General features: G+C 42.1%; 1 protein-coding gene across 4 annotated transcripts in view; it reads left to right on the top strand.

Moving 5' to 3' along the window:
* The window catches only part of PTCH1 (patched 1), a 69684-nt gene that overhangs the window by 37872 nt on the left and 13966 nt on the right, over window positions 1–17846 (top strand). For all 4 annotated transcript variants that reach the window (XM_037493992.2, XM_037493994.2, XM_037493995.2 and 1 more), the window contains 7 exons: window positions 5030–5148; window positions 5765–6167; window positions 6573–6882; window positions 11449–11591; window positions 13668–13851; window positions 15277–15557; window positions 17264–17401. In XM_037493992.2, the coding sequence (XP_037349889.1) occupies window positions 5030–5148; window positions 5765–6167; window positions 6573–6882; window positions 11449–11591; window positions 13668–13851; window positions 15277–15557; window positions 17264–17401 (1578 nt within the window). The remainder of the gene's footprint in view (window positions 1–5029; window positions 5149–5764; window positions 6168–6572; window positions 6883–11448; window positions 11592–13667; window positions 13852–15276; window positions 15558–17263; window positions 17402–17846) is intronic.

Below are 17846 nucleotides of genomic sequence, written 5' to 3'. Positions count from 1 at the left end.
AAAGCTTTAGGATTCTTTCCTTCCTTTCAAGTCCTATAGCCTAGGTGCCTGTGGCGCAAGCATCCCCAAGATTTGATGCCTCAATGAGCTGCCCTTTCCTTTGTAGTTAAACCAAAATGGTACTGGGACACTCCATTTGAGACCCCAGTAAGCCCCTACTTCACGTAGTCAGGAGTCCTCTGGATGCATCCACATGCAACCTGTCTCTATGCGCACTCTCAGTTTCTGTGCCTACCACCCCTCCTGCTGTCCATCTCAGCCCACCACCTTCTCTCTTCACTTCCCTAGAGTAGCCCCTATATAAGGCAGTGGTATAGAGCAGACTCCCTAATTCTGCTGTGTAGCCCAAGGTGAGAGCTTAAACTTGTATATTAGATGGCACTGTATGAGAATGCACTGGCCTTCCTCTGCCTGCAGGGTCTGGGGGTGTGGGCATCTTGGCCGGACCCCTGCCTGCCACCTCTGCATAGTTAGCCTTCTCAGTCTGTTCTGTTCTGTTCTGGTTTTCTTTTCCTTTCGGTCCACTACTCCTCTGCCCAAGAAAACTCAAAATCCCTCTCCTTTTCTTATGCAAGGTAATTTGGCGCCCACATCGTTCTGCTCTCTCATTCCAAACCAAGACCTTTCACATCTAGAGGCTATCAAGATGCTTTTCCAAACACAGAGCCAGCTTCTGTGAATTAAAAGAACAAGCATGCCACAGGAGGGCTGCGGGAGACTGCCATTGCTCTGCAGCTGAAACTGTGTCTTCCTAAATCCCAAATGCTTTAGGGTTTGATAGCGCAAAGATTTTATTGAAGCTTGTGAATTAAATGCAAGCTGAAGAGCTGTTTCCCAACTAAGATTAAAGGAGCGGTGGTGTTCTCCTTTCTTCCCAGGTGATAGGTAATTCGTGACCAGGTTTTTAAAGGAGATGACCTTCAGTGTCACATTTTAAACTGTTGTGATATTCAGCTTATTCATACTGCTTTACTCTTTCTGATTACCAGCAGATTTTAAGGACCATGACCAAGAAGAAAATGACAGATATATTAGATTTGTATTTTTGTCAACATGTTTAACTCTTTTTCAATTTTTGTATTTGAATTTCATTTCACTAATTACAAAGACCTAAGCAACTAATGATCCTACTGTGTTTGGGACACTAGACTTGTTTAATATTTACTGTAAGTTATAACATGAAAAAGATGTTGAACCAATTGATGTGGCTACCAGCTCCCAAAAGAAAAATACTGAATAAAGTTAAAGTTGAAACTAGGACTAAAACACAGGAAGAATAAAAATATATCTAACTGTTCACTAATATGAAAATAAGTAAAAGGTGCCTGCTCAACTATTGGCACAACTAAAGTGTCAGAATGCCTATCTGCACAGGGACACACCCATTCTGCCCTGTGATGTGCTACTCTTATTTCATAAGCTGCAGGTTCTGGTACATAGAAATTATTCTAGAGTCTTGACAGTGGGGTCCTGTCTCCCTTGTCTCGCCTTTCCTGCTTGCCTTTCTCTCTCTGTCTATCTGCTTGGCCTCACACGCCTCTTTTATTGTCCCTTTCTCTTATTCTCTCCTCTCCTCTCTCAGTACTACACTGATGATTCATCAAGGCATACTCTTCTTTAATGATATCCTTATGGTGTGGTGGTCTGAAAAGCTGCATGAGTTTTTCTTACGCTTCTTAGAAAATCCAGTGCACTAAGTTTTCCCAAGGTAAGCACCTTACTGAGATGCAATGAGTACTGTCGGTTTTGCATTTTATGTTCTAAGCCACTAGAGGATCACTTTAGATAATTACATCTGCAGCTACCAGGAGTCCTCATTAATCAAAGAACAGCTTCCCATCACACTGGCTCATTCTCTGTCATAAAGGGGGGCGAGGGTGGTGGAATGAGATGAGAGAAAAAAGGAAAAGAGCACACAATGATTTTTGCAATAGCCATCAAGAATTTTATGCTGGTTCCCTTTTAAGTGTACTGACGTGTAACTGACCATTCTATAGCTTCCCTCTCCCTTCCCAACCGTTGAGGTTTTGGGTATTCATTTGTGTTCATATTTTCAGGATCCTGCAGATTAAACATTAAAAGGGAGAGACAGATTCTATGCGCATTACCTTCAGATTTTTCCCTGTGGAACTTTTCCAGTTTTGTAGCCTTCCTACAATAAATGGAAATCTTCTCCCCCCTACCCCGGCAAAGAAACTGTCTTAGACCTCCTTGTCAATTTACATCCATCTGTCCAAATGCCACCTCTGTACCAGAAAGCAGTGGCACTGTCTGTAATTCTTTGGGAACCAATGCCCCGCACTGCGGCTTTGCTGGTAACTGAATAGTGTTTGTTCTTCTATGAAAACTCCCAGAACAGAACACCTTATTGTTCCAGATGGTAAGAGAGTTTAGACTAGGGCCCCCTAGGCAAGGTCGGTTCATCTCTGCTCTCTGAAAGTGTCTCAGCACGGCCACCATACATGCTTTGCGAGGAATAGGACATTTTCTAGGCACAGTAATTAGAATTGATGGACAGTGCAGGGATACTTCTCCCTTACTGAGAAATCCTTGCTATTTGTTTTCACTATTTTGGTGCACTTTAGGGGATGTTAAGGTTCTGTTAGTTTCTTGTCAGAATGTTCTCCCTATATATATAATATACCATGTGATTGTACATTTAGATGGAATGCTGTTTTGGGGTTCTCCTGTCATCCCTTCTTTCCCATCACTAGTGTTAGCCTAATGCCCATTAAATTTCTCCGGTGGTAAGGTTGGTATCAGATACATGCCTCTATGGGATGTGGAAGGCTTCAGTGTCATTTTTGCCAGAAGACTTGGGCCACCACATGGCCTGTAGCTGCAGTCTCTGCCCTGGTCCCAGGAACTTTTATTCAAAGTGAGATAGGCCCAGAGTTTCTTGTCTGCATTCCATTTCGAAAACATGACTGTAATAGAAAGAAAGTCTGAAAGGATGCTACTCCTGGAATAAAGGTTTTCTGGAAAATCTCCTGTGGAATGAGATCTGTTTTTCCTGGTGTCTTTCTGCTCTGATTGGTCATAGTCCTTCTGCCTGTGTCCCTATTCTCAGGAGCTGACCAGATCTAACAGGAATTCCCAGTCACAGCTGTGCTGGGGTCTTGGCATCCTCTATATTTGAGTGGATTTACTAGGTAGCCTCAGACAGGTGGCCTTACTCTGCTTCATAAGGTCTTTATTAGGTCACAGTGTCAATAGCAGTAATATCTATCCTGATTAATGCAGGAATGGAACAGCTCATATAGTAACTACCTCATCTCCCATCATTTCTCCTTTCTCTTCTTCCCCCAGCAGAACTTTAAATCCAGTGGTATTGAGTGGCTTGCACTGGGTGTGTCCTCTAATACATTGCCTATTGAATTTCCTCCTGATTCTGCACCTTTCTCCTGATTCCTGTCCGCGTCCTTTTTTGTCTTTAACATTGCTCTGAGACCACCCTCTCCTCATCCCCAGTAACCCACACATGCACCCCCATACATGTACACACACTCATAGCCCCCTCATACATATACAACTCTACCGTATACAGTTCTTCCTATACATGCAACCACCCCCACCTGCAACATGCACGCGCACAAACATGCTCTCCCTCTGCTAAACTGCTCAGGAGCCCTGTGACTGCTTTTGTTCCATTTATGAGCCTGAATTGTAATTTGTTCATAGGTCTGGCTATGTCAGTCCTTGAGAGCAGGATTTTCTTTTATTTATCTTTGTAGCTCTAGTAACCCATACAGTATCCCCACTTTTTTAAAAGTATTTGTCTCTTAACTGAATCCTCAAGTCAAAAATAGTGATTTTGCTTATTAAAACAAGTCTACTTGAGGCAAGTTTTTAAAGTGCTTTAATATGTTAGAATAGTGAGTTAGCATATTTTATATATTTTGAATTGATAACAGTTTTCAAGGTAGACTAAGAAGGGAGAGCTTAGTGGGGAGATCTTGGTGGTTTTCAGTTTTGTAGTCTTGACAGGGCATTAGTTATTGAAAGGCATTGCTCCAGAACTCAGACATGCTATTTCATCTCAAGCATAAACTCAAGATAACTATTAAAAGCCCTTTGCAAAGTTCTCTGATTCTGATAGTGCCAGTTATAGTTCAGCTTTCTTGGTTATAGTCAGAGAAGGTTTTAGAACTAGGCAATTCTTTGAAAAAAAACTCTTAAGAGTTTATACTTTTTAAAATTTTTTCTGATGATTTCTTGGTTACTTAGCATTCCAGTTGCATTTTTTATTGTGTAGCTTCTTTCCCTGCCGTTCTGAACGGGGAGCCCTTTCAACTGTCCTCTGTTGACTTTCCCCCATTAACAGCCCAATTGTGTAATTTTTACTAGGTCAGCAGGAGATTTGCCAAAGCACTACAGAACCTAACCCCATGTTTATTCTAGGTTATAGAGTGACTTTTGAATCTGTACTTATTTATTCTGCATACTATAATCACACACAGGAATTTCTTTCTGCTTAACTTTCCTTGACCTTTTATGTTACTGTGCTGCGCACCCCATAGGTTCCTCCAGAGGCTATTTGGAATGTGCCTATTAAAAACCTCAGGGGACATGTTTGCAATTTTACTTCATGTTTTAAAGGTGACATTTTGATATACTTAGTCTACTTTTATATGTAATTTTCTAAGTGCAAGATCAGGGCTGCATGAACTCTTAGAAATGTTCTGAAAGGGAATGTTTCTTTTTGTTTTAGTTTAAAATATCTCAAATATGTTCGCTACTCTGTTTTTGTAGATTGTGTTTTATGAAATTGCTATTGAGATGCTAGTTTAGTTCCTATGTTTATATCTTATGGGCTCATGGAATTATTAGATGGAAAGGATGAGAATGCAAGGCCTAGTCCAGTCAGAGGGACAGGAAGTAAAATGATGAGAAACACATCTATTTCAGGATTGAACTCTTCAGTAGGAAAGTAGGAGAGGTTGTTTAAAAGTATGTTCATTTTCAAAGCAATCCTTTGGCTGTCAGGATACATCTTGATGACTTTTACATTTTTTTTTTCTGCACCCAGGCCGCTGTAGTAGTGGTCTTCAATTTTGCTATGGTTCTGCTCATTTTTCCTGCAATTCTCAGCATGGATTTGTACCGACGTGAAGACAGGAGATTGGATATATTCTGCTGTTTCACCAGGTACATTTTCTGGCTGTTGTGCCTTTCATTCAGAGTGGAAGTGTTTGAGAACTCTCGCCTGTGGGCTTAGAAGGGAATACAGTTAGCATGGTTTATCCCAGTGTGTTGGAGGGAGAGGAAATAACAGAGAATGTTTCCCTGGGGGGATGTCAGAATCACTGGGTTCCCTCCTCCCCCCCCCCCCCGCCCCCCCCAAGCAAAGTGAACATTCTCACTTCCCTGAGGTTCTGGTACATATGATCATTTTTTCTATCGTGAACCAGCAATTCTGATGATAGGCAGTATGTCTTATATCTGTGATTAGGGAAGAACAAAAATTGAAAAATACCCACCTACAAAAAAATAGAGCCCTTTAGGTGTTGGTTTTTTGTTTGCTTGTTTTGCTCTTATGAATTATTCTTTAAGGGGTTCAAAGCATGTAACTTGATTCAGCCAAATTTAGGATCTACCATCTACTAGCCTCCTGTGACTTACTGTGTTTTAATTCAGGCATTTTTCATGGCACTTAAGATACAGTATTTCTCTCCTAAATCAGAGCTATGTAAAATGGATATGCTCAGTCACTATCAAAAATGAAGTTTCAATAAAACATTAAGGATGTGTTTCCCTCTTTCAGCCCCTGTGTCAGCAGGGTGATTCAGGTTGAACCTCAGGCCTACGCGGAGACTCAGGAGAATACCCGCTACAGCCCCCCACCTCCCTACAGCAGCCACAGCTTTGCCCACGAAACACAGATCACCATGCAGTCCACGGTGCAGCTGCGCACAGAGTACGACCCCCACACGCACGTGTACTACACCACTGCCGAGCCGCGCTCCGAGATCTCCGTGCAGCCTGTCTCCCTGCCCCAGGACACCCTTAGCTGCCAGAGCCCCGAGAGTACCAGCTCCACCCGGGACCTGCTCTCCCAGTTCTCAGATGCCAGCCTCCACTGTTTGGAACCCCCCTGCACCAAGTGGACCCTCTCATCTTTTGCAGAGAAACACTATGCTCCTTTCCTCTTAAAACCAAAAGCCAAGGTAACCTACCAATAGGAGACTCCTTCTAGTTCCAAAAAATGACATAACAGGCTCCTTTGGAATTCATCAGATGGCTTTTTCATGCATGATACCTTTCAGGTCTCTTCAGGAGTCCATCCATGAAGAGCAGGAAGCCATTTTCATGAGCTCATTTGTCTGTAGGAATGAATGTCTATGTAGCATTTCTGTGAATTTAGATCAGCTCCTTACATTTTCAACATTTGATTTTTCATTAGCTTGTTTATGAAATGTAATTGCTGTGATTAAACATCTTTCCCGTTGAGAAAATGACCCCTCGATGCTGTGTCAGACCAGTGTGGTGGTAAAAGTCAGGTGTAAACCAAATAACTTGTCTTTGTTGGTTCTGTTCCTCTGAATCTGATCTTTCCTCTTGTTCTGTTGCAGGTGGTCGTGATCTTCCTTTTCCTGGGCTTGCTGGGAGTCAGTCTGTACGGGACCACACGAGTGCGCGATGGGCTGGATCTTACAGACATTGTGCCTCGGGAGACCAGAGAATATGACTTTATTGCTGCACAGTTCAAATACTTTTCTTTCTACAACATGTATATAGTCACCCAGAAAGCAGACTACCCGAATATCCAGCACTTACTGTATGATCTCCATAAGAGTTTCAGTAATGTGAAGTATGTCATGTTGGAAGAAAATAAACAGCTTCCCAAAATGTGGCTGCACTACTTCAGAGACTGGCTGCAAGGTAAGATGCTGCGGGGCTTTTGTCCTTCCTAAGCAATCACCCTTTGGTCTTTGGTGTGTTTTCACTTCCGTAAGTTCCCTTGGTTTGTTTTATTAAAATGTAAGATTATAATGTAACATTGACATGTTTCTTGATTTCTAAGTGTTGATTCAAATTCTTACATATGCTATTTCTGGGGCAACCTCCCAAATCTGATTTTTACCTATAAAATGGTGCATATAATTCAAGCAGGTTACTCAGGAACTTCTGTAGGAATTTGAGTGCACATTAGGAAATAGGAAACTATGTCGTAAAATGTGGGACTAGATACTGCCAGTGCTTTTTTGGGGGGCAGGGTACTTAGTTTGGTAACCAAGTGAAATCAGTTTTGATGGAATTTCTAGACTGACTCATTACTAAATTATAGCTTATTCTGCCAGTGGATTTTGTATCATCAGTGAATATAATTTAAAATTCCATAGTTTGACCCACCTTTTGAGTTGGCATATGAAGGAAACTTATAAATGCTTAATCACATCTCACAGTATTTCATGAATAATCAAATTCTGTTTTAAATACCTTACTTAGCTTCATGCCTTGCCCTTAGAAATATTTCTAAGAAATGGTAGTCAGCAGAAGGAAAAAACGGTCTAAATTTGCTTCAGACTGCTGCCTGAATATGAATGTTTTCAGTGATTTCAAGGACATCTGTTCATTTATTCTGTGTTGACACATGCAAAATGAAGTGGAGAATCAAGATAATTATCCACACAATTCAAGCAAAAATGCTTTTACTGAAATACCCAAATAATTATGCCCCCCAACACTTTTTGGCTTAAGTTATCCAATGATTGTCTTAATTTCCCACTTAATTAGGCTTGTTTAAACACAGATTTAAGTGCTTTTTTTGGTCTTAAGTCAATACACTTGAATATCAAGGTTATGCTGCCAGTTTCCCTGTGAGTTCGTATGAAATAGTAACAACTTGAGTTTGATTGAAAATTATTCCCTATCGTTTCTGGCCATGATTTGTGTTCCTAGAATTTTATTCATACATGTATGCCAGGTTGAAACTTTTTTTTAAGGAAGGTAAAGAAAGCAACATGACACTAATACTATTTTTTAACATGCTTGTGAGATCAGCTTGAATTTGTTCCAAGTCTGATTTTGTACAGTAGTTTGGGAAACAGTATTTTTTGGATAATGAGTCAAAAGAGGACCAGACAGTTGAGTTTCCCTTCTTTTCATTTTTTCCCCATTGGCCAAAGACATGCAAATAACTTGCCACAAATGACAAAGAGATCTGCAGTTGCCTGCCAGCATCTGAGCAAAGGAGGGTTATTGTAGAATCATTTCAGTGTCTTCAGCCATTCCTTTGGCTGCTCAATATGGCACAGTTAGGCTGAGTTTGGGGAGGGGGCAAGGAGTATTGTCTCCAGACAGGGGGGAGGGCTGACTTTTTTAGTGTATTGTAAGTTATTCCTATGCTTTCATCCCTTTACAGACCTAAAACTGTTGGACTTGAGAATCTCTTTTTAAAGGTGCACTTGAATCATGTTTTGGTTGCTAAGTAAATAGCACCCACCTAGACCACATGAGGTCTATTTAGAGTCCCAGCCAGCCTGAAATTCTGCATTGGATCTTAAAAGGTCTAGCAGAGCCCTATACACAGGAGACCAGATACCGGGACTCGTGGCTGCTTGTGAAATTTTCAGGCCTACTGAGTGGTTGATTTTGTCTTTGAAATATGTCCTCCTCAGAAACACTCTTATCCTCATGTCAGCTTTCCTTCCCAACATTTTGTGTGGTTTTTAAGTGATGGTGGAAGCGGGAACCTTCATTTTTTTTTTAATATCATCCTATTATCTTTATCAACATTCCAATAGTTTTGGGTTTTTTTTAAACTCATAAAAATACATAATGATAATACAGAAATTATCCCAGGTGTCATCTTTAAGCATGCAAATGAGGCGAATATAGAGATTTTTTTAAAATCCATGCTGTGCATGTCATGTGCAAATGGTATTCATTTATATTTCACACTGAATTAAGTATAGGTTAATAAAGTATAGGTTAATGTGTTATTTTTAGGGTCCCAAATAAGGAAAAATCGTCAGTTGGGATAAATGAGCTCATAACTTTTCACTAGAAAATAAATTTTAGTAAAATCAGAAAAGTTAGACCAAAAACTTGAATGTTTTGCTATAAAATAAATGTCATAGTTCCTTCCTACAGTGTACATGTGTTGGAACATAAATTGTTGGCCAAGGGGTCATGAAAGCAAATCTTTGTCCTTTGTTTTGTGTCCAGGATCATGTATTTACTGTGCATTCACTTAGGCCAGTGTGCATTGTTATACTAGGTTTTGGATAATTACTCAGAAAATAATACACTGGTTATGAAAGAACTCAACTTCTCTGTACAGTCAGTGATTGTTTCGTGCTCATCATCGAATCCCTGGTAGACTGAGTGGCATGCCAGGGAGCCAGCAGTGAGAATGATGAGCTGAACTGGCACTGGGATTGATCTCCCAAATTGGATCTTTCTTCCTTTGTTACTACATGAATATTTAGAACTGCACTTAGATTTTTGGGCCACTGTTATTTGCTGTCAGACCCAGGTTAATTCTACTGCCTTCAACAAATATTTACAGGATAGTCTGAAACCTGGGTGGCTCAAGTCAGTGGGAGTCAGGCTGTCTGAGTTCAAAGCTTAGCCCTACACATGTGTGATGGATGGTCCTTGGTCATTACTTCACTGTTCCAAGCCTCAGTTTCCCCATCTCTAAAGTGGGAACAATTATATGAATAGGGCTCTATTACCAAGTTGTTGGAAGAATTAAAGGAAGGGCAATCAGTGTAAAATAGCTCACTCAGTGCACCAAAGAGCATGAGCTCCTCTTTAGGAGTAACAGGTTAAGAGGGTTGAAAGTTCCATATAAGCCATGAAGTGATGAAAATTCTATCATGGTGAGGAAAACAGACCAGGCCTCTTTTGGGGAGGGGAGATTATTCTTCCTCTTCTATTTATTTTTTTCAAAAATTGAAGGAAAAAAAGCTTTAGGTAATAAAATAACATCTGTTCACTGTGGCTTGTCATGTGCTTGCCTCCTTGCAGTGAAAAAGTCTGTGTGAGAATTCGGAGCTTAGCCATGCTGGTGGTCCCCCCAACCCTGTCACCCCCTCACACTTGCCACCCCCCTCACACTTGCCACCCCGGAGCCCATGGTCCTCATCCCCAAATTGTTCTTATAAAAACAATGTCCACAGCAACGTGGAAGAAAGGCTTGTTTTAAAGAGAGGCAGAGACAGGAAAAGGGCCCTGTACTCCCTATTTCCCCCCCATTTCTAACCCCAAGAAGCACATTTGGGGAGGGGGTATCTTTGAAGTCACTCAAGGCATGTCATGACATGAATAAGTCCTGCTCCCTTCTTACCAGCCATGCCTAACCCAGGCATGTGCAGTTTTTTCCAAAGATGTGGTTTCCTCAGCCGCTGGTGCTTGGAAGTTCTACTTGGGAGGTGATTTGGGGGGAGCAGGGCTATGGAAAGGGGGAAAGAGGAGAGTGTGTGCACGCCAGCGATCACTCAGACCCTAAGGTCGGGTCACCAGGGCCCTGTTTTCTCTTCCAACACGCTTATCTCTTTACAGCTGTAGCCAAACCATCAGGTCTGTAATGATGGTTTTGATTACAGAGGCCAAGCGCAGCTGTGTGTGGTGGGCTGGCGCGTCCGCCCATCCCCCAAGTCCAGAAAGCTCTTTTCCTTCCCCTCCCTGGGCTTGTGGTTTGTCATCTGTTCTCACAGAGCCCCCTTGTATTGGCCTGTGGCTTCCTGTTCTCAATCTGATCCAAATTTACCCTGTGAGGTATTTCCCTGTGCACAAGCGTGCTCCCTCCCTACCCTCCCTCTGCACCCCCTCTTTGGAGTAAGGGTGGCAAAGAGGAAGAGAACAGTCTAGAGTGAATAGGTGTTGGCTGTGATCTTTACACAACCTGGCAGCCGATCCCACAGCTTGTATTAGCTCCACAAGTCAAACAGATGGAACAAATTGACAGAATCGTGTTCACTCACCCTGAGCTGGAGAAGCAGCTGAGTTGCTATTTGAAGTTGGGAGTTTGAATGTGTTTTCTCCCCTCTGAGTGAGATTTCAGGTTGTGTTGGAGAGCCCATGGCTTAGCACCTCCCGGTGACACGCCCCAGTTAGTGGGAATGGTGTGTCTTCCTCACCCACCAGTCAGTCCTTTCTCAGCTCTTTCTCGCGCTTTCTTTTGGAGTAGTCATGGGGGAGACAAGGGAAGTGTTGTTTGTGTGTTTTTTTTAAGTTAATGCATGTATATTTGCTGCCAAGAAACAAGTATTTTCCCCCTTCCACCTTTGAAACAATGGTTACTACCAACTTGAAGTTTCATTTATGAAAAATCTACCAGTATCTCTTGAACTTGAATTAGAAGACAAGTAGAATGCCAAGGGCTTGGCTTCACGTCTGGCTCTCTTGTCCTGCTTATTGAGCTCAGCCCACCCCACTTAGCACCAGGATGATTCTGGGTAAGAGTTATAATGTATTACACACATTTGCCTTTTCTAGGACTTCAGGATGCATTTGACAGTGACTGGGAAACTGGGAAAATCATGCCAAACAATTACAAAAATGGATCAGATGATGGAGTCCTTGCCTACAAGCTCCTGGTACAAACTGGCAGCCGTGATAAACCCATCGACATCAGTCAGGTACACTCACTGCCCCACACCAGGGGAGTTTTGGGTGCTATTAAGCAGAGCTTTGGTGCTGCTGCCATTTTGAAGCCTGCAACCCCAGTCTGTGCTTTCTGCAGGCCTGATCATTGAAGCTGGTAGAAAGGATATTGAGTTGGCTTTTAATGCACTTCATCCCACTGGCTAATTGTGTGATTGCAGGCAAGCCAGAGGGTAGGGTTTGCTCTTCTATCAAATAGCACAAACAGAATACAGTGAGGCAGTGTAAGATTTCACATGTTGGAAGTGCTGTATTACATTGTTTTATTTTGTATTCTAGTGCTTGTTATTATGTTGGTCTTGATTATATTCAAACTTGGAAAGATGTATTCATCGAGTCATTTGAATGAACAGAATTTGAGGTGGGTAGATGGGTTAGGAGATAGGAGAAGTTACTGAGGTGTTCGAGATTTGTTGAATTAGGTCACTCTGGACCGCGGGGTAGAGAAAGAGGACAGCAGATTGCTTTGTCATCAGTGAGGCATCCAAAAATGCAAATCCATGGGATCTGAGTGGGCTCACCTTTCTGCTCACTCCCGGAAAAAAAGGGGCTCTCTTTGACAGTCATATTCTCCAGCTGCATTTGCATATTCTCTGTGATGCTGGGATTCCAGCATATCCCTTTTGATTTCTCTGGCATGTCAGGGAGTGTGTTTGAGCCCTTCTGGTTTCAAATGAGTCCAGCAGTACTACTGGCTTTCCGAGGTCCTAGTCCCTCTGCTCTTTGTACAAAGCTTACTTGCTTCACCTTCAGGCAGAAAATCGTCATGCTAATGATCTTTCCAGCAGCTCTGTTTATCGTCTCCCCTTTTTTGCTGGCATTAAAGGTGACAGATTTACAAAGTACATTGTTCAGAGTTATTATGGAGTGAAACATGGCGCTTTACAGTACATGCGGCAAGCTGTCAGGACTGACAAAGGTGTGAGCAGAGGTGCCTGTTTGAGAGCTATTGGGGGGTGGGGGGGAAGTCCAGGTATAGAGCTGGCTTTAGGGGCCAGGGACACCAAGGAGCACGTGTGATTGGGCCAGGCCCTGGACATCATTTCCTCTGCCTGGGAGGGAGAGCAGCTCACGCACTAAGGCCAGCCATGCTAGGTAATCCCAGGGATGACTTGAAGACATACAATTGTTACATATCCTGTAGATTAATTGACTCCAGATCCCTGAAATTTAGTTCTCTCACTCTCCTCCTCTCTTTCTTCCTTCTTTCATTCTCTATTAACTGCTGCTGTCACTGGTGTTTTCATTTTGCTAAAAAAGGAGGAAAAAAAAGGAAAAGAATTGGAACTAGGCCTGAATCTAAAGTAAACAGGAAAAGAGTGTGTGTGTGTTCGTGTGTGTGTGTCTGTGTGTGTGAGAGAGAGAGAATGTGTGTGTGTCGTACAATTTTACACCTAAGCAAAGCCCACAAGACCCTACATTAGAGGAGTGTAGTTTGGAGCATGCGTAGGACTTGGCATCATGAATGTGACCAGGCCTCTCAGAAATCAGATTTCTCAGAAAGACTGTAGTGAGCTCTGCTCTCCCCTATCTTTGTGGCGATGGACATTTTTTGAATACACAGGTCATAGGAGGCTAGTGTTAGCAAAATTTATACAGATGTTGTTTTATTTTTATAGCTCTCCTCCATTTACTGGGTGGCATTTCCTTCAGTGTTAACAACAGAGGTTAACTGCACACAGACGTGTACAGGGATTCTTGCCAGGTTTTCCCCCCTTCCCCTCCTATAAATATGTTTCTCCAGATTGTTCATTCTCCGCCTTGGCTGCAGACACTCTTTTAGCATTCAGATTTAATTGGTTCAGTCAATTCCTGGGCCATCTGCAGAACTGTGTGTTTTTTATAAACACACTGATTATTGCATCCTCCGATGAGTGCATTTTGAAAGAAACCAAAGGTGTTCTGATAGGATTTTCTACACTTTCAAACAGTGGGCATTCTATTCTTTGTTGCAAATGCCAGTGCAAAAAATCTCTGCTTCTTTTTTTCTCTAGGAGGAGTGTGTTTGCCCCAAACCCCATTCTGAAAGCCCCTGTTCTCCCATTTTGCAGTTGACTAAACGGCGCCTGGTGGATGCAGATGGCATCATTAATCCCAGTGCTTTCTACATCTACCTGACCGCTTGGGTCAGCAATGACCCTGTGGCTTACGCAGCCTCCCAGGCCAACATCCGGCCTCACCGTCCGGAGTGGGTCCACGACAAAGCTGACTACATGCCAGAAACCAGGCTGAGAAGTAAGTAGCCTTCCGTCAGGAGCCTGCAAGCACAGAGAGGCACCTACCCTACTCTCTAATGCTCATTCACACCCCCATTCGTTGACACTAGCCAGGGTTCAAAAGTGTAAACAGAACAATATATTCCTTTTAGTTTAAAACTCTGGGAGACAGATGAAGATGTGTAATGGAGAACAACCTATGCTCTATCACACTGAGAAATAAGAGTCTAATCACAGTTTGTAGTTTTAACTCTGAGACGTCCACCAGGCTTCTCTCTCTAATGCCAGCTGTTCCATGTGAAATGAAAGTTGGGGACGCCTCCAGGTTGAGTGTTATTTTACTATTACAGAGTTTTATCGCTGGGGATTATATGTTTATCTTAACTTTGTCAACTCTGGTGTTGAAGGGATTTTTGGCAATTGGGTTATTCCTATAAGCCACCAAGCACCTGTACTCTGTCAAAGCTGTTTAAACCAGAGCAGAAAAATCTGTATACAACAGCGTCCTCTTCCTTTGTCCTCTCAGCTTTGACTTTGAGTGGTGGTTCTGTGTGGATTGAATTTGCATCTATGTTAGAGATATTAGTAACTTATACCTTGCTGATTAGGCCAGGGGAGGATGTGAGAAAGAAGACGGTGTGACTGGAGAGCAAGTGAGTTATGCTTCCCTGTCTCTAAACCCCAGAGCCTATGGCAAGCAGCCAAGGCTTGTCTTAATGAAAATTTATAGTTGAGATTATAATAGGGCAAATCATGTTTAGCAAGTCAACTGAATGACCCCAAAGGGTCTGGAACACACAACGGCAGTAACTAAATGCTTGTTGTGTAAGGATTTCTTCCCCTGCTGCCGAAGACTTAGCATTGCATTAAAAAAGAAGCATGGAAGGTTTAAGTGTGTTAGATCCCTAAAAGGATAAGAAAATTAAGCGTTTTTCTCAGCAAAGCATGACTTTTGAGTTATTTTGTTCTCAGAAGTGACTGAGTAAAGCAGTTTGAACTTAGTATTTTCGCTTGTGTCAGTTGAACAAAAACTGGTGCCACAATTTCATTCTTAAGTTGTTTAGACCTATTACAAAGAGTGACTGCTTCTAGAAGATTAAATCAAGCTTGAGTAAACAGATCACAGGCTCCCCCTACCACCAAAGAAAGAAAATCAAAGCTTGATTAATGTTAAAATTTTTTAAATCAAAGATTAAAATACCAGAGACCCAGTGACTATCATCGGTACTTCTTGTCCTTTATGTTGAAAGAAATGCAGGACGTGGGCTTCCTTGCAGAGTTCTCGTTCTCTGTTCTTTGCAGTTGTGGAGAGTTGAGGGACACAACATCTCGCCAACAATGAGAATGTGTCTCAGCTCTTTCCTGCTGGAATTACACCATTTGCCTTTCTCAGTTTTACAAGGAGTCCCTTAACGTGTCCTTTCCCCACTGCTTCTCTGTCTAGTCCCTGCAGCAGAGCCCATCGAATATGCTCAGTTCCCTTTCTACCTCAATGGCTTGCGTGACACCTCAGACTTTGTGGAAGCGATCGAAAAAGTCCGAACCATCTGCAACAACTACACGAGCCTGGGGCTCTCAAGCTACCCCAACGGGTACCCCTTCCTCTTCTGGGAGCAGTACATTGGCCTCCGCCACTGGCTCCTGCTGTCCATCAGCGTGGTGCTGGCCTGCACGTTTCTGGTTTGTGCTGTCTTCCTCCTGAACCCCTGGACGGCTGGGATCATTGTAAGTTTATTCTAAGGGTCTTTGTGGAAGTCAAATTCCTTTCAGCATAGCTCTTTCTACAGGCGGGAAGTTTTGTTTATGTCTGGGCCTCTGGAGGAGGGTATAGATTGCATCATTCCATACTATATTTATTCTGCTCGAGGTGGGAAGGTTCATGGTTAGGTAGAGTCCTTAATGGCTTTAATTTTGTGTCCCCTCTCCTACAGCTTTAAACATTTTGTGTAAAGATAGCATATGTTCCATTAATAGCTCTGAACATTTATTAAATACAAATACTCAGAGCATACCTAATTTTTTTAAGTGTTTTTATGTGACTACATCTCAGACCTAATATATAGGAAGTTCTTCTAAGCAGAGGATAATTAGAAAAGTTAGGACAGTGGTGAATGGATGAAATGGTTTTCTGGGGTGTGTTTTAACTCTTTGGGGAACTGATAAAAACTAGTTACTAATGTTTTTTGTTTTTTGTTTTTTTTTTTGTATCCTTTCTCCAAGTATAATACTTTCAGATTTTAAGTAAGTTTTCATGTATAGCCTAATAAAATCATGGCAGTGTTTAAAATTCCATGAACTGTGGTATAGCCTTCAAAATGCCAAAATTATAAAAACAGACCAGTTCTTGTTTCTGTACCATAACTGTCTGTATATAGCAGGTATGTTAAAAAGTAAATGTTTAGTCTGTAGGAGTTTTCATGGTCCTTAAGAAATTGATGTTGTCCATCTTTCATTAGCTTATTGAAAGAAAGGAAAGGAAACTTTCATTATACTTGTCTTTCCCTCCCGCCACTGCCCACATTTCCACCCCCAAAGAGGAAAACTCATTCTCTCTTTCTCTTACATCTGTGTCAAGTTTATTGTTTTGTTTGTATTTTCTCCCCTTTGGCCCAAGCAACTCCAGAGTTGACCGCACAGATTTTCTTTCCATTTCCCTGAAAAATTTTACAAGGCACATGAAAGGCAAACAAAAAGCTTGTCCTTGAGTTTAACTGTTCCTTGTGTCTATCCCACTTGCTCCACATTTCTTCAAAGTGAAGAGGTTGTAACCTGACCTGTATCAGCTGACCACTCTTCCCGTGTTTCCCTGCTTAACTTGCTCCCAAGTCATCCTCACTAGTCCATGGGCTCTCCAAGCAAAAGCATGGTTACTTTTATGTAAAAGTAAAAGATAAAAAAGAAAGGGGAAAAAAAAAGATATACATGCCATTCTCTCCACTTCTTTAGAATAGAGAGTGAGCAATCAAAAACTCTAGTTTCAGCTTACTTATAAGTCAGAGGATGGCTAAGATCAAAACAGAAGGAAATACCTTGCTTTATGTTAGGTTAAATGTGTATCTAGCAACAAACCCCAGTTTATGTGATTCTTTGTAGCTGGCTGGAATAGTTGTGGAATAGTTGTGAATTTTTGTTGCCTGCTAGAGTAGGAATATTAAGCACCTTACAGTAGAGTACTGGCTTTTCTTTGCCTTTATGTATTTCAGCCTCACTTATCCCAGAGTTGTCCCAGAGACTCCTTTCCCAGCACGGAGATGTTACATGAGAAAGTAAAAGCAGTTGTTAAGGCAAATCAGCACCCTCATTGTATTTGGGTTCCAGGTCTTTCTCAGTGCCAGATCTGAAGTGAGGCCATGTTAGCTCTCTAACACCCCTGTTTTCAAAACCTAAAGTGTGTTTGTGTCCAGCATCTCACCCACTTTTTCTTCTTCAAGGTGACAGTCCTGGCTCTAATGACGGTGGAACTCTTCGGCATGATGGGCCTCATTGGAATCAAGCTGAGTGCTGTGCCTGTAGTCATCCTGATCGCATCTGTCGGCATCGGAGTAGAATTCACTGTTCACGTGGCTTTGGTAGGGAGACGTTTGCAGCAGAAGCATTGTTAATAGGCAGCATATTTCCTGTAGCTCTTTTAGCTTCTAAGTTTGGAACCTTTTAATTTTATCCATTCAAGGGACAACACACCCGGCACACATCACAGCAAAAAGTCTAGAGCATAACCATTCCCTGGGAGGGACTGAAATTTAACTGGACTTCTTCTCCTCTTGGGAAGTCTGAGAAGGGCATCAGAAGTGAAAGTTAAATGGTCCACAACAGCAGTAGGGAGTGTTGTCAGTGGGCAAGAAGTCTGCTTATTTGGTATTGTCATTAGTATCGCCATGGGTCCTAAAGTTGTCAGTTTTGTTTCTGAGACGGCTTGTGTGTGTGTCTGTGTGTGTGTTTATACTTATGCAGATGTGTGCACGAAATCACTCCGTTTTTTAAAACCACAGCAATAAAGCCAGGGATAAAATGAGA

Source organism: Talpa occidentalis, unplaced genomic scaffold (genome assembly GCF_014898055.3).
Source record: "Talpa occidentalis isolate TD23 unplaced genomic scaffold, MPIMG_talOcc4v2.1 talOcc4.7, whole genome shotgun sequence".
Taxonomy (NCBI): Eukaryota; Metazoa; Chordata; class Mammalia; order Eulipotyphla; family Talpidae; genus Talpa; species Talpa occidentalis.
This window is presented reverse-complemented; position numbering and strand designations above follow the sequence as displayed.